General features: G+C 52.6%; 2 protein-coding genes across 6 annotated transcripts in view; both read left to right on the top strand.

Annotated features, from left to right (window-relative positions):
* ZNF862 (zinc finger protein 862) overlaps nucleotides 1–11508 on the top strand; it is a 36843-nt gene extending 25335 nt beyond the window's left edge. For all 5 annotated transcript variants that reach the window (XM_055335009.1, XM_055335005.1, XM_055335007.1 and 2 more), the window contains 3 exons: nucleotides 3706–3810; nucleotides 4665–6779; nucleotides 8197–11508. In XM_055335009.1, coding sequence (XP_055190984.1) covers nucleotides 3706–3810; nucleotides 4665–6779; nucleotides 8197–8336 — 2360 coding nt within the window. In that variant the 3' untranslated portion in view covers nucleotides 8337–11508. The remainder of the gene's footprint in view (nucleotides 1–3705; nucleotides 3811–4664; nucleotides 6780–8196) is intronic.
* A 126-nt stretch (nucleotides 11509–11634) lies between these two features.
* ATP6V0E2 (ATPase H+ transporting V0 subunit e2) lies at nucleotides 11635–18084 on the top strand. The gene is made up of 4 exons (XM_055334722.1): nucleotides 11635–11868; nucleotides 13374–13421; nucleotides 15618–15732; nucleotides 16363–18084. Exons 1-3 carry the CDS (start codon nucleotides 11765–11767, stop codon nucleotides 15709–15711), a joined length of 246 nt encoding a protein of 81 aa, XP_055190697.1. The 5' UTR covers nucleotides 11635–11764; the 3' UTR covers nucleotides 15712–15732; nucleotides 16363–18084.
* The last annotated feature ends 2829 nt before the right edge of the window (nucleotides 18085–20913 follow it).

Genomic DNA, 20913 nt, shown 5'->3' with positions numbered 1-20913 from the left:
GTCCCCTCTATAGGGGTGAATGTCTGCTTTGGCAGTCAGCCCCATGTGGGCTCGTTCTTGGGCTGCCAACACACAGTCAGGGGCAGAGGCCCTTGAGGTGGCTCCAGGCTTCTTTTCTTTCCCTCAGGGGCCACATGTGGACCACAGAAAACATGTGTCCTTTGCTCTGACAAACCCTGGAATGTAGGCTGTTTCTGACGTGGCCACCATGAAAGAACCCATCAGTCAGATTCTGCCTTTAATATTTTCCAGGCCTGGATTCAGGAGGATCCCCAGAGCCCAGCGGATTACGGTCAGGATGTCATTCCCGTTAGGCTTAAGATCAGGGAAAAGTAGCCCACTCCAGCCCTCCCCATGGGGCTCACAATACACCTAACATATCTTTCAAAAAATACCCCTAATAGCTTCCTGACCTTTTCACTCCCAGCGCTCCGAGGGCTTGGGTCACAGCCCAGTGTTTCAGCCGCCTTCTTTACCTAATCAGGCCTCGGTGGTCTGGCTTTGGGAGGAGGGACAGTTGGCTCCTACCTTTTTGGACCTTAAACCAAAACAGGCAGGCAGACTCACACTTCCATGTCCTGTTGCATATGTTTATTGCTATTCTTTATTTGTTGATTTTAGATGGATTTTTTTTTAATTTCTGCCGTGGAAGATGCAGGCCCAGCCCTTATCCACCACCCCGGGCCCCCACTCTGTCCCTCCACCCTCTCAGAACAAGTACATCACACTTTCTTGATTAGTTCAGTATAAATTATTTGACTAATTATTGATGACACATTACTTATTTTTGATCAAAGTAGCATAGTATAATGATTTTCCTTTGTTGTAGGAGTCTCCATCCTCCTCTGGAATTGAAATATTTTCTTATTTTTTATTTTACTGATTTTCTGTACTCAACGATTCTTCTCCAGCTCTGCCATGTAATTATAATAACCCTTCTGAGAGTCTCTTCCTCATGATCAGACATCCCATGATGGATCAGTTTCAGTCTTTTTCTGGGGACGTTTGTTATCGGGTCTCCCCTTCTCCTGCTCTGTCTGAACTGGTTATGCTCTGGGCCTGCACAGCTGTGGTCCCACACTTTCCTTTGTCCCACTCCCCTCCCCTGGCTCCATCCCTTCCTCCAAGTTTACATCTTCCTTTTGTTGGAGCTCATCTTCCAGTAACTTCCCCAGACAGGGTGCACGGGAGGACATGCCCTTATAGTTGGAAGCTTAGATGGGCATAGAATTCTAGGTTGGGAATAGTTTTTCTCAGTATTTTGAAAGCATTGCCTTTAGGATTTACTGGTGCTGATGAGAAATATAAACACCTTTTTATAACTAAATCTTTGAACACAGCCTATTTTTTTCTTCTCTGAAAGATTTTAAGATCTAGTCCAGTGTTCTGAACTGTTTAACAACATCAGCAATTTTTCACTCTCATCCTGGGCATCCACTGCTTCCTTTCCATGAGAAAATTCACGTTTTCCAGTTTGGGGAAATGTTCTTATAGGATTTCTTCCTATCGATTTTCTCTTTTCTTTCTATCAGAAAATCTTATTAGTTATATACTGGACTTCCTAAATTGAGCCTCTGATTCTGTTTTATTTTTTTCTTCTTCTATTTTCTGCTTCTCTTTTTTGTTTTACTTTCTTGGAGATTTTCTCAAGTTTTTTCCCAACAAGTCTGTTGAATGTTCTAATTTCTTCTATCATTTTTTTTAAGATTTATTTATTTGAGAGAGAGAGAGAGAGAGAGAGAGAGAGAGAGAGCTGGGGGAGGAGCAGAGGGAGAGGGAGATAACCTCCAGCAGATTCTGCACTGAGCACAGAGCCCCACACAGGGCTTGATCCCACGACCCCAAGATCACGACCTGAGCCGAAACCAAGAGTCTGAAGCCTAGCTGACTGAGCCACCCAGGCACCCCTCTTCTATCTTATTTTTACTCTAAAAGCCCTTATTGCTCCTTTTGCAGATGACTTTCACAGCTTTTCTATCTGGGAACGTGAATTCTGGTGTTCTGGAGTTCCGTTTTGTTCACTGTGGTTTCTTTAGTTCCTCTGATCCCTTTTCCTACTGGTTTCATATTAGAGGCTTGTCTTAATTAAATACCCTGCGGTTCATTCAGGTTTAAGAGTAAAGCTTTGAGGAACCTGGCTGGCAGCTCTGTGTATGGCTGGTGCTCATCACGGGGTAGCTTTCACTGCCAGTCTCACTGAAGAGCCTGCAAAGTCAGTGTCCCAGGGCCTTTGGGGCAGGAGGGGGTAGAGGGGGGCAACTCTGTTTCTCCAAGGAAGACTTGCCCAAGTGCCCTGCTTAGGGCCAGGAGCCGAGCCTGTGTTCTTGGATCTGAGTATGGTACCTTTCAGAACACAGACCCTTCATCACTGCAACACTTCTTCCTCTTCCACTGTCCCCACCATCCCTGGGTCTGGAACTTTCTGGTTCAGTTTTTCTAACTAAATCTCCATTTTCCTCCTTGGGTGAAGGTGGGTAAGCGTGACGGTGTTCTCCAGTTCCCTGGGGAGGTGGGAGGCCCCGGGCTCGAGTGGTATCGGCAGACTGCACACTTGTCCTTTCCACCTGTTCCTTACCCACTCCCTTACCCACCTTCTGCCTGGGGCTCCAGTCTCCAGCCTTTTGGGGATTCTGCAGTCAGACTCTCTTCTTTCTCCTTGCTGCCCCCTTTGCCAGCATTTGGTGTTCAGCTCTGTTTGTTTTGCGATTTTGTCTCTTTTCCTTCTAAAAACATACTAACATTTCTTTGTGTTATTATTGCTCCTTTGCCCTCATTTTAGAGATGTTTTAAGAAGGGTGTGTTCAGTCTATACTTTAACAATGTATTTAATTATATTTTATTAAATATGATTTAGTAAATATATGGATACATACACACACCTATAACAAATAGAAATAAATGACTGTATCCAAGTGACCCAAAAGTTGAAGGGTGCCAGTACTGACTATTGCGCCAGAGGCACCCACAGTTAGCAGTTGTTCCTGTGTCCTTCCAAAGAAAGTTTATGCACACATTCACACACATACCCAAGCATGTAAACCAATATTAATGGATTTTATTTTATTTTAATGGATTTTATTTTAAATCAAGAAAGCAATTTCTCTTCATATCCCTGAGAATATTCATGTCTTAAATAAAGGGCAGTGCTTAAGCCAAAGGCAGGAGTCTCCTCAAGTCAGATTGAAGGTTCCATTGTAGGCGGTGGACATTTTTAAGGGGCCTTTTAAGTGCCCCTGGAACTAACCCGTGCAGTCAGACACCTACCCCATGGCCAGCCATGGTGGCTCTAGGGGCACTGGGCACAGCATATGGTGCCAGCCAGTCGCCATCTTCCACTTCTCGTGTGACTTTCTTCGTCACCTCTGTCCCCTCCTCCTCTTGCATCCCGTGTTTCCTCCCATGTCCACCTTCCCTCCAGATGCCTTTAGCTGACTCCTATTCCTGGCTCCCGTGGCTGGCCCACGGAGCCAAGGACGTGACTTCTCCTGGCTCATGGATGCACCTGAATCTGACTGCTTCTTGGGTTTTAAGAATAGATTGGCACGCAAGATAGGTATGTTTTCATCACAGCTCTAGCTGAATAGACTTTATTTAAGAGACAGACCCAGAGGCATCCCTGAATATTTCAGTTTCCTTGAATAGCTTCAGGCAGGATACTTAACTTGATGGTCCATAGCAGTGGCCTCAGTGTGACTCTGTCTCTAGGGCCAGCTGCCGCCAAACCAGACTTGATCTTAAAATTGGAACGTCGAGCTGCACCCTGGATCAAGGATCCAGACGGGCCACGGTGGGGCAAAGGTCGTCCTTCAGGTGAGTCTTGACCCACTGAGTTCTGAGGGGCACATCCTGGGGCCCGTGTGGCCATGGCAAGCTGCACAGTGTTCACTCATCCATCCCTGTCCCCCCTCCTGTTGTGCACCAGGCCTTGTATCAGGCTCTGCTAGACAAAGATGAATAAGAAATTAACTCTGCCCTCTAAGTGTCGAATAACCTGGGAAATGGGGACAGTATGGGGAAAAACAGGGTGCTTTGATGAGCGGAAGTGCTAGCAGGATCCGTGGCAGAGCTGGCAGGGGAAGCGTGCAGGAGGCCCCGGTCATGAGTTGCTGTGTGACCTGCAGGACTGCGAGCTGCCCTTGTCCTCTCCTCCTCTGGTGTTTAGTGGCAGCACCACTGGTCTATGAGAGGTCACTGTTCTGTGTATTAGCCTAAGGCTTACTGGCTAGTAGCTGCTGTGTGTACTGTTCTACTTCCCTTCTTTCTAAGCCTTATAAGAAGACTTGGATGTTTAACCTCATTTCTTTGTGCTGCCTTGAAAGAGGATTAAAGTCACCTGTTTATCCAATAGCATCCATGGCCAAGGTGGCTACTTAGGCTTATTAGCATCTGGTGTCACATGATCCCAGGGTAGCTGTGTGGATAGAGATGGGGAGGCTGGCTAAAGAGCCCAAGAGGATTAGCACACATCTCTTAGGGAGCAGGCTAACTTGCATAGATAATAATAGGGAAGAGTGTGAAGAGAAGTCACTAATGATCTCTAGAAAGGTGGATCACATTCATCTCTGCTTTGCATAAGGGATACTCAGTAAATTGGGATGTCTTAACTGATAGGAGCCTGAAGAGTTACAGCAGCATAACCAAGCACATTTTTATTTGCTCCAAAGGGAAGAAGAAGATGGTGGCCATAAGAGAGGCAGACACACAAGCCTTGGCTGTAGACTCTGCAGTGCTTCTAGCTCCTTCTATGGAGACATGTAGGTCCTACTGCAATTCCAGCCTTTGTGAAGTCGAAGTAGATGGACCTAGGAAAATCAAGAGGACTTACAGACCCCGTTCAATTCAGAGATCATGGTTTGGGCAATTCCCATGGTTAGTAATCGACCCAAAGGAGACCAAGCTTTTCTGCTCAGCTTGCAAAGAAAGACCTAGTCTCCATGACAAATCATCCCGGTTAGTCCGAGGTTACACGGGGCCTTTTAAAGTGGAGACTTTAAAATACCACGAGGTCAGCAAAGCACACAAGCTCTGTGTCAACACTGTTAAAATCAAGGAAGACTCCCCACAGGCTGCGCTAGTCCCAGAGATCTCCAGTGACCTGATGGCGAACATGGAGCACTTCTTCAACGCCGCCTACTCCATTGCCTACCACTCGCGGCCTCTAAATGACTTTGAGAAGATCCTGCAACTCCTCCAAAGCACCGGGACCATGATCCTGGGCAAGTACCGAAATCGCACCGCATGTACTCAGTTCATCAAGTACATCTCTGAGACTCTGAAGAAGGAGATCCTCGAGGACATCCGAAACTCCCCTTGCGTGAGTGTGTTGTTGGACAGTTCCACAGACGCCTCCGACCCGTCCTGCGTGGGGATTTATATCCGCTACTTTAAGGGGATGGAGGTGAAAGAGTCGTACATCACTTTGGCCCCTCTCTACAGTGAGACGGTGGATGGGTACTTCGAGACCATCATCTCTGCCCTAGATGAACTGGACATCCCTTTCCGGAAGCCTGGGTGGGTCGTGGGTCTGGGAACTGATGGCTCAACCATGCTGAGCTGCAGAGGAGGTCTGGTGGAGAAGTTCCAGGAGGTCATCCCCCAGCTGCTACCCATTCACTGTGTCGCCCATCGGCTGCACCTGGCCGTGGTAGATGCTTGCGGGGGCATCGATCTGGTGAAGAAGTGTGACCGGCACATTCGAACTGTCTTCAAGTTTTATCAGTCCTCAAATAAAAGGCTGAATGAGCTGCAGGAAGGCGCGGCTTCACTAGAGCAGGAAATCATCCGCCTAAAGGACCTGAACGCTGTCAGGTGGGTGGCCAGCAAGAGGCGCACGTTGAACGCGCTCATCGTGAGCTGGCCTGCCCTGGCCCGGCACCTCCAGGGCATGGCGGACGCAGGGGGCCAGACCGGGCACAGGGCCAAAGGCATGCTGAAGCTGATGAAAAGCTTCCATTTCGTCAAGTTCTGCCACTTCCTTTTGGACTTCCTGAGCATCTACAGGCCTCTGTCTGAGGTGTGCCAGAAGGACATCGTGCTGATTACAGAGGTGAACTCCACACTGGGACGGGCCTATGTCGCCCTGGAGACCCTCCGTCACCAGGCTGGGCCCAAAGAGGAAGAGTTCAACGCCGGCTTCCAGGATGGGCAGCTCCATGGCATCTTCCTGGACAGAATGGAGGTGGCAGAGCAGCGCTTCCAGGCAGACCGGGAAAGAATGATCCTGACTGGGATCAAGTACCTCCAGCAAAGGTTTGACATGGACCGTCCCCCGCAGCTCAAGAACATGGAGGTGTTCGACACCATGGCCTGGCCAAGTGGGATTGAACTCGCCAGTTTTGGGAACGATGATATTCTTGCCCTTGCCAGATACTTTGAGCTTTCCCTCCCTGCGGGGTACAGCGAGGAAGCACTCCTGGAGGAGTGGCTGGGCCTGAAAGCCATCGCCAAGAACCTCCCATTCTCCATGCTGTGTAAGAACGCCCTGGCCCAGCACTACCGTTTCCCCCTGCTAAGCAGGCTCGTGGCGGTGGTGGTCTGTGTGCCCATCTCCACCTCCTGCTGTGAGCGGGGCTTCAGTGCCATGAACCGGATCAGGACCGATGAGCGGACCAAGCTCTCCAATGAGGTGATCAATATGCTCATGATGACAGCAGTGAACGGGGTGGCGGTCACAGAGTACGACCCCCAGCCTGCCATCCAGCATTGGTACCTGACCTCCTCAGGCCGGCGTTTTAGCCATGTCTACACGTGTGCCCAAGTGCCACCCCGAGCCCATGCAAGTGAGTATGTATGACAGAGTTCCTGGACAGGGAAAAACGAGGGAAGAGAATCTTGTCTTCCCAATCCCATGCTGACCGTGAAGTCTAGTAGAGTCTGGCAATGTCAGCCATCACCATAGGCTTGGTCTGAGGTCTCAGGTATCCCCATGGGTGCTTGATACGTGACACCTACCCTCCAAGAGCTTCTGATCCGGCCGGGGAGGTAGGATACACATTCTGCAGGCAGCAGGGCATGGGGCCAGGAGCACGAATTTTCAGAGCCAGTCCGCCCAGTTTCAAATTCTGGTTCTGCTAACTAGTGTATGACCTCGGGCAAGTTAATCACATGGTGCTTTGGTTTTCCTTCTACAAAGGGCACAACATCTGGCAAGTGATGCCAGTGGCACTCTCTAAAGGCCTAAGCCACTACTGGACATAACCAGAGACCGGACAAGCTAGGGCAGTGACATCACGTTCTCTGCAGGGCTGGGTGGACTGTTTCAGGAGGGAAGAAGTCAGTGCGGATCCAAGGGGCTGCGAAGAAAGGTTGGAGCATTCCAGGTGGGAGGTGTCTGTGAAGAGTGCTAGCCCCGAGGGCTGGTGTAGGGAGCAGGCTGGATAGAAAGTTATATTACATGGGAGGTGAGCTGCTGAGTCTCAGACAAGACATTTTCCTCTTTTCAAATAGTCCCTGAAAACCACAGAGGATCCCAGGCTGCTCACTTGTACTTTCCAGCGACAGCAATGAAGCTGCTTCCTGGGCATCTTTATTTCTGATCTCCTTTAGTGCTTGTGCTCTTGTGTGTTACCACTGGGTCTGTGGCCATCAGCGGTGGACTAGGTCTCAGGATTGACAGAGGCTCCACGAGGCCCAGGGTAGAAGAGACAGGGCCAAGGCAGGGAGCCAGGTGGTACGTCCTTCACCCACACACTTGCCATGTCCAGCCCTGTGGGGGTGAAGGAGAAAGACGCCCTTGGGTATCTTCGCATAGGGGCAGTGGGGTGAGTACATCTGAAAAAAAACAAAGGACAGTATCCATTTGATATGTTAAAGCCCTCCTTCCCAGGCTGTGTTCTCAACCTCAGCACTGTTGCTATGGAGGGCCAGATGGTTCCTCATTGTGAGGCCCAGCCCATGTGTTGTAGGATCTTCAGCGCCCCTGACTCACTGGGTCCCCATAGCACTCACCCAGTTGTAGCGATCAGAAGTATCTCCAAGCATTGCCACATGTCTCCCAGACGGCAGAAGCACCCCAGGTGAGACCCGGTGCCCTAGGGTGAGAGAAGACCAGAGTAGGACTAGATGAGGCCTGCCAAGAGCAGCACCAATCCCATCTCACCAAGCCTATGTTGGGGTGGAGTTGGATGTGGGAAAGGGGTCGTTGTCTAATATGTTTCCCCTCGGTGTAATAGTGGGTTCTCTTTCCTCTTGTACAAGGAGCAGGGCTCAGGAAGGAGAAGATGGGAGCACTTTATATGGAGGAGGCTGTGACCCAGAAGCCACCTATTCCATCCTACAGGGAGCCAGAGGAGATCCTGAAGGACTGCATCATGAACCCTCCCGACAGCCTCCTGTAGCCCTGTACCAGCCAAGGGGCTCCTGAGCTGTCCTGATAGAGAGCTCATGCAGGAGCAGGAGTCCTAGGGATTGCCTTGGAGATGACCCTGCTGCCATGCCCCTTGGAATCATGGTGACAGGCTCTGCAGAATCTCTGCTGCCCTAGAATCATTTTCGGGGGAACTCTCTAAGCACCAGGAGCAGGCAGTGACAAGAGAATTAAGCCTACCACCGATCAGGAGCACAAACCTGTTTACCATGGTCCCTCTCTAAGCAGTGGTGACCTAATAGCACTTACATAGGCAAATATCTCAAATTCATTCTTAGGGTGCTTCAAGAAATGATCTCATCATGAAAGATTTCACCCCAAGTTCTGGTAGTAAGAGGACTTCTCTGAAGTGGGAGAGACTGTTGGGTTAGGGGCTTATAGGAGCATCCCAGCCCCCTGGGTGGTTGGGGAGCATCCCAGGGAGGCTGCACACAGCCTCAGTGAGGAGCAGAGGATGACCAGGCTCTAGGGTACAACTGGCCTGGCTCTGGGATCTATCACTGTGGCTCCATGGCAGAAACAGGGAAGCATCAACTTCAAACGAGAGACTCGCATCAGAAAAATTCTCTACCTCTTCCCAGGGCCTCCCTCAGGATGAGGCAAGCAAAACCCTCTGCACAAAGTAGACAGGAGAGGTCAGCGTCCTATAGCCCCAGGACAATAGAGGAAAGTCCTTCCCAGAGGGAGCCTGCACTTAGTGGCAGCACTTAGATTTAACATAAGTCCGGTTTCCTAAGGAGTAGATACACCCAGGCTTGCACTGGGGAGGCTTGGGATCCAGCCCCAGCCCTGGCACAGGCAGAGGTTCAACCGTAATTAATCTGAGTCCTTCCTCTTTCCTGTGCCTCGGTTTCCCTGTCCATGACATGGCAGCAGAGAATTCAAGTGCCTGCTGGCTCCTGGTCTGCTATGAGACTGACAGCACCTCCAGCTCCCTGACAGACCTCGGGCTGCACAGAGTGGACTTAGCTGCCTTCAGCCCTTGTCCTTGTCCCTTGCTACTGATGTCCTTAGTGTGGGAAGCAGTGCTCCCTAAAAGTGCCATCAGCCTGGTGGTTGAGTCCCCTCTTCCCGAAGTTGCTCTGGGACTCAGCCTGGGCATCATCAGGGGTCTCATTAAATATGCTCCACCCCATCCCAACTTGATCAGATTCTGGGGACAGCGGCTCAGTGATGAGCCGTTTCCCACTAGATCTTCCAGGACCTTTGTGAGCCCATTGAGACTTGAGGATCACTACCCTGGAGGCCCCAGAGGGTGTCTTGCACTACTAGGTTCTCACCTAGCCTCACTCCCTCTCTCCTTCCTCCTGGAAGTAAAGCACTTTTCCCTCCAGGGCAGCTGCATTTTGGCAGGTTGTAGGCTGCTTATCTGGTGGGGATGATATGGGGCTGAGGTCCCACCTTCCTAAGCAGGGGTGGGGAACAAGAGGAGGTGAGAGGGAAGGGCTTCTTCGCCCCTGCCTTTCTCCTCTTAGGCAGAAAGTGGTGCTACATCCCAGCCTTGCTCCTGGGGTCCCTGCCCTGTGCTGTAAGAACAAGGTGTCTGACCCTCAGCCATCATTCTGTCCTCTTCCCAGTCCTAGGGGGTGCTGAGAGCTCCTGAGATGCTGGTATCCACCATCACCCTGTACAATGGGCCCCAGTTCCCAATGTTTCCAGCTTGCCCTTCCCATCACCCACCCTTAGCACTTTGCCTTAGTGCCATCGCCTTCCTGTTTTCTTCAGCTTTGGGCCAGGGATTCGCTCTCACTCTCTGCCTTTTATTTAGCCTGTGGAAATGTCTCTTTCCTAGCCCCGTGGTCTGGGGTCTGGGGTATACTGTGGGCCCTTGGAGCTACAGCTCTGTCCATGCCATGGAGATGGGAGCCCAGGCCTCCCTTCCCCATTCACATGAGATTCTATGGAGAGTTCAGGAATCTGCCCCAGGCAAAGTGCTGTGGGTGTGAATTGGTGGGATGGAAGAGAGAAGGATCCTTTGAAATGGGAGTTGTCACCTGCACCCAGTCTCTAGATTCCAAGTTGAGGTGATTCTGGCAAGCTGCGCCCCACCCCCCCACCCCGCCCCACGGCCTCTTCCATTCTTTGAGAATCCTCAGAGCAGTCTACGGCCATACCACCCTGAACGCGCCCGATCTCGTTTGATCTCGGAAGCTAAGCAGGGTCGGGCCTGGTTAGTACTTGGATGGGAGAATCCTCAGAGCATGAGGCCAGTCCCTCAAGCAGTGTTGTGTGTGAGTTCCACACACACAGTTCCCTGGGCTGGTCTAGGCACCCGGGTGGAGGCCAGGTAGGGAAGCGTCCAGCCTCCACATCCATGTACTGAGGAGGCCTCCAGTGCCAGCTTTTGAGAGAAGGTCAGGCCCCTTGGAGGGGGTGATGAAAATGCTGTTCGTTGTAGAGCTTTGCACTATCCATGTCTCTTGAAGGGCACAGGCATGCTAGCTAATGGCAAAGAGGCCTACCCATTTTTTTGTGCAGGATCCAGGGCTGACACAGGGTGAACTCCCTGCCCAGAGACATTTACCCAGCCGGAACTCTTTGTTTTGTTTCAAGACACTTGCTGCGTTTCAAATCCAGGGCCTGGAGATACCCTTTTTGGAGCGGCGTCCTATTTTTGCCTCACCAGAAAACAAGCTGAAGGGCACGGAGAGCAGTCGGAGCAAGCCTTTGCCTGGAGTCCTAGCTATGCCTCCACCCTCCTCCCTTCCTGTAACCCTCATAGCGTCTCCACGTTCTGATCCTGGCATCCCCTGTCCCTGTCCCCGCCCCCACCCCATAACTGATGCCCACAGGGTCTGACGTTCTGAGTTAACCGGCGTTATAACTGATGCTTTGATTCCAGTAGCCATAGAGACCAGGTGGGAGGGAGGGACCCAGCCAGCCACCTTGGACAGTGTGACCTCCCCCAGACCTTTGGCTTCTCTCGCCAGCCCATGATGAGTTCCTAGGGTGCTAAGTATTTAGCAAGACGGGCGTGAGGATTGGCCAATCCCTCATGCAGGTGTCTGTCTCCCGAGGATACTCGGGGTGATTGGCAATGGGGTGTCCTCTCCTCTCCTGGTTTCAAAGATGGGCAAACGAGGTTTAAAAAACCATGTTTGATTCTCAGCCTTTTGCTACCTGAATAAAGCAGTTGATTTGGACACGTGCCTCTCTCTGTCCAATGGGTCTCGCGGGTCAAAGCCTATGAAGCCCATCAAAGCGAAATCGGGCGGCTCGAAAAGCCCGCCCCCTCCGGCTGACGCGCTCGCGCCTGCGCGGGGACCACGGCGCGCGCTCCCCCGGGCGGCCCGATCCTGCTGCGCATGCTCGGCGCCCACTGCCCGGCGGGGACCCGCGCACCGGAGGCCCCGCGGCTCGGCCCTGCACCCCCCCGGCCTGGGTGTCCCGCGCCCGGCCATGACGGCGCACTCCTTCGCCCTCCCGGTCATCATCTTCACCACGTTCTGGGGCCTCATCGGCATCGCCGGGCCCTGGTTCGTGCCGAAAGGACCGAACCGCGGGTAAGGATGGCGCGCGGGCCCGGCCGCCCTGCGGACCCCTCCCGGGCGGCGGCCGGCGCAGCGAGCACTGGGCCCAGGCCCGCCCGGACCGCGTTCAGCTCGGGACAGGCAGGCGGTCGGGGCCCGAGGGCGGAGCCGGCGGTGCTTCAGAAAGGGGGGGAGCCGACTGACGGGAGGCAGTGAAGGGCCCTCCCCCTCCCCGGCCAGAGAAGCTCGAGGCCAAGGCCAAGGCCGGCCACTAATGGGCTTGTCCACCCCTCACAGGCAGCGACCTTTAGCGAATGTTACCCCCTGAAGCTCGCTCTCTCCCGGGAAAAATGTGGATGATGGTGGTACCTGCCCTTTAAGGCTGCCCTCAGGGTTACCCCACTTAATGCTTGGAAACGCACGGCACATATTATGCATTGAGTCATTTTCCGCTGGTTATTATTGTTTTTTAAAGGGCCCCTAGCAGATTTCTGTACCTGTCACATCATTTAGCAGCGTCTGCATCATATTAATCTCAGTTACGAAGTGCCCTCTCCTCTTGATTACAAGTTCCCCTAGGTGGAGGATTGTCTTCTTCACCACAGTGGACCCCAGTGTCCAGCACAGCACTAGCCCACAGGCTCAGTAATGTGGAAGGAGCGGGTCAAGTGTAATTTCTCTGGCACTGACTTCAGGTGCTTTAGACCAGGGGTCCTGGGGCCTGGTTTGGATTAGGTTGAGCTTGGTTGGAGGCTGCTTGGACATGTACGGGCACTGTCTCTGTTCTTCAAGATCTGCTGGAGGCTCTTTGTGAACCATTTTAGTGTCTCACCTCTTCTGCAAACCTCGGTGACTTCTAACTGAAGTCTTTCCTGCTGCATTTTAAGCTTCTATCTCCAAGTCTCCTTGTGTGGACACAGGTAGTCCCTACTCCCTTTTTTTTTTTTTTTAAAGATTTATTTATTTATTTACTCATGAGAGATACACAGAGAGAGACAGGCAGAGACACAGGCAGAGGGAGAAGCAGGCTCCATGCAGGGAGCCCCACACGGGACTCAATCCCGAGACTCCAGGATCAGGCCCAGGGCTAAAGGCAGGCGCCAAACCGCTGAGCCACCTGGGATGTTCTCCTTGCTCCCTTTATAACTGCTTCTGCTGCCTCAGAAATGGCTCCTGGTCTCCTTGCTTCTTGCCAGCTTCTGTTTTCCATCCCCTTACCCAATGAAGTTGACATTCCAGAGACCACTCTTGGAAAGCTTGTGTTAAGGTGGAAAAAGTGGGTTTTGGAGAAGGGAGATGAAGGGATCATAACACGACTTGGATGAGGCAGGGTGGGTTTCCCCCGAGGTGACACTTAATAGTTTATCTTCCATCTTATAATCTTCACCCTGAATAGAACTCAGCCTCCTGTGTTCAGGTGGCATCAGGAAAGACAACAGGTAAGGGGCCAACACCAGGAACTCTTTCTTGGGCCCTGGCCAGGCCTTCAGAGGGTGCTGGTTCTGCCCATCCTGACCTGACAACCTCTTACATTGCAGAGTGATCATCACCATGCTGGTGGCCACCGCGGTCTGCTGTTACCTCTTGTAAGTACTGCTCCCCAACTCAAAGTCTTCCCTCCTCTCCTGAGCCCTGTTCTTCCCTCTGTTCTGGTGGTGACAGATTCCACTTTTGAAAGACTGAGTCTAGAAAGTTTAGGAAACAAGGTGGTTTGAGATGGCAGAGAGCGATGGGCTGGAAATCATGGACTCTGGAGTCTGGTTCCAAATGTGTCACCTGAACAGGCTTGGTCTCGTCCAGAGGCTGCAGCGAAGGGAATGCAGTAGGCCAGGTCAGTCTGGGCATCAGGATCTCCTGGAGGGATTGTAAACACAGCTTTCAGGGCCACACCCTAGACCCACTAAATCACAGTTTTCAAGGTCTGCACGTAGGAGTTCATATTTTTAATGCATGCTCCTGGGTGGTTGTGATACAGCCGGTTTTGAAACACCAGATGGGTGGGAGTCTTCACACTTAGGAAGAGGGCCCTAGGGATATAGAATAGTCCCAAGGGATTCAAGGACCTGCACAGGGTTAGGGAATCAACATCCAGGTCCTCAGTGTCCAGATGTTCTCTTCCTAAAAGTGCCATTCATGGTAGTACCTCCTCCTTCTACCCCCAGTCTTTTCATGTCACCTTACTCCATGTTTAAATCATTCTACCTGCCAAACCAGGGAATAAGTCCAAGTTCTGGTTTTGAGGGAAGCCTCTCCCTCAAGCCCTGGGAGACACATCCTGGGTCTCACACTATTTTTATGAGTTATGCTTGGCATAGTCGGGCTGTTCTGAATTCAGAACAATCAAAATAGGGCAGGTAATAGTGATGAGCTACTTATTCGTTAAAAGGTAACAGATGGTTTTAAAAGTAACTGGAATAGCAAATTGATTAATAAAAGTAACTTTAAAAAGTTAAAAAATAAAAGAAACTGGAATACTTTTCAAGATTGCCAGATTTTTCAAAATACGTAGAATAAGGCCCACATCTAAAAAAAAAATGTATGTGAGTGCTTTCAGATTTGGGGTGTGTTTTATAGTTAAAACCTGTTTTATCTAATTAGATCATGAACTATTTATTCCTGTTAGCCAATTCTCTCCTTTCACTTTATGTAATGTTAAATATTTCCTACCTCCTATTAACAACCAAAAATAAAACTTCTTAAAAATAATGATGACTCTTAGATGTCAGCTTACATATATGGAAGTGTACAGTTTTTCAGAATTCTCCCCAGACAGAGCGTCCCTAAGGTTAGCAGAATGTCCTCATGGGTGCTGGGGAGGGCCTCAGAGGGGTTGGAGTTCGCTGGCTCAGAGACCAGGACAGAGAGGGTGGCGGCTGGGAACAGGCATCTGCATAGGGTGTTGGGTAATTAAAAACACCAAATGGACACATGGGAAAGAGGAGACTGCCTGCAGAGCAGGTACACACAGGCTGAAAGGTGGGGCAGCCAAGGAACATGCTAGGCCTAGAAATTAAACGTTTATGAAATATCCGCTCGGGAATAATGCTGATGATAAGCAGGCTGTGATTTCTGACAGCTTCCTGGGCGTCAGCCACGTGACGGACTGTGTGGGGGCACTCAGGTGAAACAGCTGGACCCTTCCTGCAAATCCAGATAGAGCACCATTGGCACCTACTTCAGGCATATGAAGTCGTGAATGTGCCTCTAGAGCCTGCTACTGTGGGCACACAGTCATGACTGTGGGGCCCCGTCCCTCCACCCCGAGATGTGCAGCCTGCCCAGAAAGCTCACTGGCCTGAAGCACAGCTCCTCTCCTGTCCCCAGCAGGCCTCAGAGTGGGGCTCTCTGGTTGTTAGCCCTTTGTAGGAGGTGGTTCCTTCATCTTGCTCCTAAAAGTAGGTGATTCTGACTTGCTTCCCATCAGACCTGCCCTGTCCTGCTCCCAGGTGCAGGCTGGGGGGCCCAGACCAGAGATGTACTGGGGCACAGCTGGGAGTCACTTTCAGCGTGCCCCTGTAGGCTGTCTTACTTCTCTTACCCTAGAGTCCAGCCCCAACGTGGACCTTATAAATCTACAAAACATGGAATCAAGCCAAACCTAAGCCCATTCCCACAAAGCCCAGGCTGAGCTCACATGCTCGCTGGAGTGTAGGTGGCTATAGGATCCGAAACACAGACCCTATATCTCCTGGGTTGAGCCATGTGACCAGACGCTGTGCAGGGTGCGGAGGGTGGGGTTCCTTCTGTGTCCTGGCTTACCCTCACTGTGCTGTCCCTGGCAGCTGGCTCATCACTATCCTGGCTCAGCTGAACCCCCTTTTTGGGCCGCAGCTGAAAAATGAGACCATCTGGTACGTGCGCTTCCTGTGGGAGTGACCACTGCCACTTCGGCCCCAGGTACGGAGGGCCCAGACCCTGTGGGTGGGAAAGGGGCCTGATGTGTAGGAAGAGAACGGGCAAGGCAGTCATGTTTGTTTGTTTATTCATTTAATTTATTTGAGAGGGAGAGAGCACAAGCTGGGTGTGGGGGGTGAGGGAGAAGCAGCCTCCCCGCCAAGCTGGGAGCCTGATGCAGGGCTCAATCCCAGGACCCTGAGATCATGACCTGAGCTGAAGGCAGATGTTAACTGACTGAGCCACCCCCATACCCTAAGCGTTCGTGTTTAGATTCAGGCACTCATTTATTTGGCAAAAAAAAAAAAAAAAAAGGTTGCAGATCACCTATATTCTTCCTGCCTGGTTTGGGATTGAGGGAAGACCAGGGTCCTCGGGGAAACCTGTCAGGCTGAGCCAAGGTTGTAGGTTTGTAGGCTGCAGAGGAAGTGGCCGGGGATGCAGAATCTCTTCTGAGTGAGGGCAGTTTGGAGGCACAGGGGCCATGAGACACTAACTGGATAGAGGGACAGTTAAAGTAAGCTGGGTGACCAGGGCAGAGATAGGGACAAGGAGGTTCTGCAGGGAGGGTATGGGAAGGGGGGGGGACTCTCCACAGCAAGGAGGTGACCCCTTCATGTATGTTCTTTTCAGGTCCCCCATCTCTCTGAATGACTTTGGCTGTACTGTCCCCGACGACCCCTTTGTCCCCACCCTCACAGCTGTATTGGGTCCCTCCCTGCTTCCTCCCCCAGGATCTGCCTGGTTCCAGGAGCTGCTGCCTTCTCCATCCCGTCTGGGCCTTGGGAAGCCCCAAGCTAAGTCAGGCTGGAGCAGAAGATATCCAGCCCTCAGACTGCCCCCTGCCCCTCCCAAGTAGATCCCAGCCAGGAGCTGACAAGAGTGGGGCTGGGCTTTTACAATTGAGGCAGCCCCAGAAAGGCCGCATGTCCTCTGGAGAAGGGGTGTTCAACCCGGGATGCTCCAAGTCTGGGGCGGGCTGGACCAGGGAGGGGGCCCTGGGTGGGGAGTCAGCTCTACCACTGTCCTGCTGTGCACTCCGGGAAGCATCTCTGCCTCCGTGGGCCTCCTCCCCTGTGAGGTGGAGAGGCCCGATCAGGGCGTCACAAAGGCCTTTTCTGGGATTCTTTAATTTTCAGACACACATAGATATGAAACTTAGGAAAAAGTTGAAGTAATGGAAAAACATTCACACATAAAAAGCAACACACTAACTTGTATCAGGATTGAAACTGATATGTTTAGGATTCTTTGTAGTCATGAAGTCACTTAACTGGGCTTCCTCAGAAAGCTGTACCTCCTTAGCATAACCTATTCACCTTCCTCCCCCGTCTTGGCCCCTCCTCTGTGGATAAGCTCCCACAGCTCGGGTGGAGGCTCACTCTGAGCACTACCCCAGACCTGGATTCCCTCCTTTGACTGCAGTGGGGTGGATTTCAGACCCCCCACCTCCCAATAGCAGCAGCTAGGTCACCTGGAGTTAGGGAGGAGGAGAGAGACCCTCCTGGGAGTGGGAATGGTTTGGGCACCACCAGGGCCCAGTGGGCCCATCCTGGCCCCTGAGGCCAGCACCAGACTTGTCTGCCCAGAGTGACGACACCTGGAAGACAGAATGTGCAGGCATCAGACTACAGGGAAGCCAGGACCCCCGCCTGTGCCCTTGCTCCTCCCAGGAGAGTTGAGGCTGATACATCAGGCACTCGCCCACCCCTGCTCTGCTACATTACCTCCCTGGGGGAGGACGCCAATCTTGAATATTTATTGAGTGTATTTATTTGATTAACATTCCATTTAGTGGGCATTATCTTTGGAACAGTGATCAAATGTGATACGTGTCACATAGATTTCTTGGTTCTGGGCTCGGCCTGTGGCTCAGAGCTCCACTGGGGCCTCCCTTTGACACCCCACCTCACCCCCCTTTCCAGCTCCCTTCCTATCCTGACCTCTGGCCCTCCTGGAGCGGGGAGCATTGAGTGTGGGTTGTATTGCAAACCCAATCTACGTCTAGTGGCCAGTGAGTGGTGGCAACATCCTGGCTGAGGCCGAGTCTGCTGGCTGCCACTCCCCTACTCACCCAATTCTCATGTACTCCGTGGGTGGATTGGGGGCGCAGAAGGGGGGACTGGCAGCTGCTTGGAGCTACGGCTCTGCATCATGGACTCTGAAAACTACATCTTCCTGAGACCTGAAGGAGAAAGTCTGGCTTTTCCGGGTTCTGCCCAGAAGCAGTCCTGGCGGGAGAAGGAAGACACTGGGATTATTGAAGTGGAACTCTGACCACCACTCATCTGTGCCCCAGATACAGAGCGCACAGCTCCTGAGGCTGAGCAATAAAGCAGGCCCCCCAAATCTCCAGAGCGTGTCCTGTCTTATTCCCAAATACCCGAGGGCACCAGCTGCCTGCTCCCTGTCTCCTGGGCAATGATCAGCCTCCTGCAGGGGGCTGGCACCCCAGGGCCGGGGAGTGCAGTTCATGGGTGGAAATGTAAGAGGTTTGAGGGTGGGAGAGGCACTGGGAGAAATGAGGGACCAACCACTGAGGGCCTGTACCCTGGCTGAGGAGCTTGGATTGCTCCAAAGGGCAGAGCAAAGCCACAAAAGGGTTTTAAGGCGGGGGGGGGGGGGGGGGCGACATGGCCCAATTTGATTCCTAGGATGATTTCAATAGGGTGTGTCAGGGACAGGAGCCTGTCGATATGGCCCCAGATAAGTGGTGGTGAGGACAAAGGCGAGTGGGCAGGTGGAAGGTCTGGTGAGAGCTGAAGGTGCCCAGCCTGTCATCTGTGGGGTGGGGGTGGGCAGGGATGGATCCAGACAGTTCTGGGCGGGGGGGTTGGGTGGTGAGCACTAGGTAAGGAGGTCCCGGTACTGGTAGTTGGCTAGGCTCAGTGAGGGGCCGCAGACAAGCAGGTTTCAGAGTGGGAATGGTGGCCTGTGGTTTCCATTGTTTCCTGGCGAATCAGGTGCATCTGGGACATCCATGTGGAGATGTCCAGCGAGTGGTTAGAGAAGGGGTTTGAGGATTCAGTTGGTCTTCAGCATGAAATAATGGATGGTCCCGGAGGCCATGGGGTGGAGTGCAGTGTGAGACGAGGCTGAGAAAGAACCTTCAGGAACTTCAGGAACGCCAGTGATCACAGAGTAGGCAGATAAAGGTACAAGAAGTTCTCAAGGAGGCGGGAGGGGAGCTGGGTACCTGTGACTATCACAGAGTTCCTGGAAGCAATCCAAGGGGAGGAAAAGTCCAGGGTGCCAGAGGACCCCTCCCAAGAAGTCAAGGGGGAGAGGAGAAAGACAGGTGACAGCAGGACCCTCTGAAAGACCTAGAGAGGTCAAGGGAACAATTCTAGGAGGGGAACTCCTTGGGCTGCTTTTCCTGGGTCCCTGCAGGTGGGGCCCCAGGCCTGGGGACGGACCCCATAAGGCTGCGTGGAATCTCTGTCCCTATGGCTATAACCTAAGTTAGGCCAGCCCCCAGGACCCCTGTTTCCCAGCTGCCCCCGCTCAGGGCCTCAGGTCTGGGATGCTGAGGATCACTGGCCTGGGCTGAGGAGGGTCGGGGGCAACATGGTTGGTTTCCCCGCTCTGTCTCCCTTCCCTGGCTTCTTAGTTTTCTTGGTGTTGGAGCTCGTCTCGGCTGCAGCTCCTCCCAGACTCTCCCAGGACTTTTGTCTGTCCTTCTGTCCGGGTGGAGGAGTTCTGGGGAGCATCCCCTGCTCTCCAGGCCACCTCTGAGCCGCTCAGGACCAGCAGCCCCTTCCCCAGCCCAGTGAGTCTCCCCTCCTCCTTCCTTCCTGCCCGCACAGCCATCCTGGGAGGACAGCAGCCGGGAGCATGGGCACCCAGAGCCCTCCCCAAATGAGGCCCAAGTGCTTGGTGAGGTGGGCAGGATTTGTCAAGCAAGCACAGCTGGCCATCAGAGCGAGTTTTATTCTGTAACTATGGTCAGCAAGGGAAATCTGCTCTGTGTCGTCCGTGCCAAGGTGAGGGGCAGTTTAAAGGGAGATGAGGGAAGGGGGAAGCAGGGGCTCAGATAGGATCAGGAAAGTGAGAAATCACAAAGGGTTGGTCAGGGGAAGTGCCACTAGGCCAGCGGCGTCTCCCACAGAGCCTGGGACAGAGGCCTGATCCGTCCTGATTTCATTTCAGAGGAATGGGGCTCAGGTCCTTGAGGAAAACATGACAGGATTGCAGGAGATACACACATACATGTCTCAAAGGGAGAGACGAAAGAGTCGTGATGGTAATCTTAGTAAATGTGCTAAGAGAGGGCGGAGGGCAGAAGGTCAGGGGTCTGGTTGGGCATGGCCTAGAGCAGGGGCAGAAGGCCAGGGGTCCGCGGTCAGGCATTGTCTAGAACAGACACTAAATTCTCCTGACAGCCTAGATAGAGCCTTTTCAGACAAGAACTCAATGGGCCCAGGCTATCCCAAGGCCCCAGCCATAGGCTATCTGAAACCATGCTAGGTGGGTCGAGTGAGTCTCTTGGGGTGGAGTCTGGATTGAAGCATTAGGTGCCGAGATCAGTTGTTGTGCAGTTATTTTCAAGGATCTCGGGCCCACCACATGGGAGGCCCACCAATAAATGTCTTCCTCAGAGACGCTTGGAGAACTTCCATTAAGCAAAAGATCCCTACATATGGGCAGTAGCAGAGAGTAGGACAGCACTGCACCATACCCAGTGGCAGAGGGGGAAGGGAAGCAGCTTCTAGAACCACCCTGGGACCCCACAAGCCCAGAGAGCAGACCCAAAGCAGCTGAGAGGAGCAAAGCTGCACACACAGAGCGTGGCCACCAGAGGGTAGTGTTTCAACCAAGGTGCTAGACTTCCAGAGACCAGTCCATGCCCCCACTGGGGAGGCCTCCCAACTGCTGTTAGAGATCTAGGCCTTAGAACATGGCTGTTGGGGGGGGGGGCGGGGGGGCAGTTCGGCAGAGGATACCACAGTCTGGGTGAAATCCTTCGAGGATATGTGAGGACAACCACGGCTAATGTTCACTGAGCAGTTGCTAGGTGCCAAGCCGTGCTTGGGACAACCAAAGGGCAAAGAGCTAAGGAAACTTGCCAGTTTGGTGCTGCTCAGATGCCAGCCTTCCAGGCTCTCTTCCCCACCTCAGCACCCCTGAGACATCTGGCAGATTGCGGCCTACAGAAGGGACACCCATCAGCCCGGGTTTGGAAGA

Source organism: Nyctereutes procyonoides, unplaced genomic scaffold, assembly GCF_905146905.1.
Source record: "Nyctereutes procyonoides isolate TBG_1078 unplaced genomic scaffold, NYPRO_anot_genome, whole genome shotgun sequence".
NCBI lineage: Eukaryota > Metazoa > Chordata > Mammalia > Carnivora > Canidae > Nyctereutes > Nyctereutes procyonoides.
Note: the sequence above shows the minus strand (reverse complement) of the source record. Positions and strands in the feature narration are given on the sequence as shown.

What these genes read in the sequence shown, in the direction of transcription:
- ATP6V0E2 (XM_055334722.1), top strand. Translation starts at nt 11,765, where the DNA reads ATGACGGCGCACTCCTTCGCCCTCCCGGTCATCATCTTCACCACGTTC. An exon ending in CCGAAAGGACCGAACCGCGG is followed by an intron (nt 11,869 to 13,373) that starts GTAAGGATGGCG and finishes CTTACATTGCAG; the next exon opens with AGTGATCATCACCATGCTGG. An exon ending in GCGGTCTGCTGTTACCTCTT is followed by an intron (nt 13,422 to 15,617) that starts GTAAGTACTGCT and finishes TGTCCCTGGCAG; the next exon opens with CTGGCTCATCACTATCCTGG.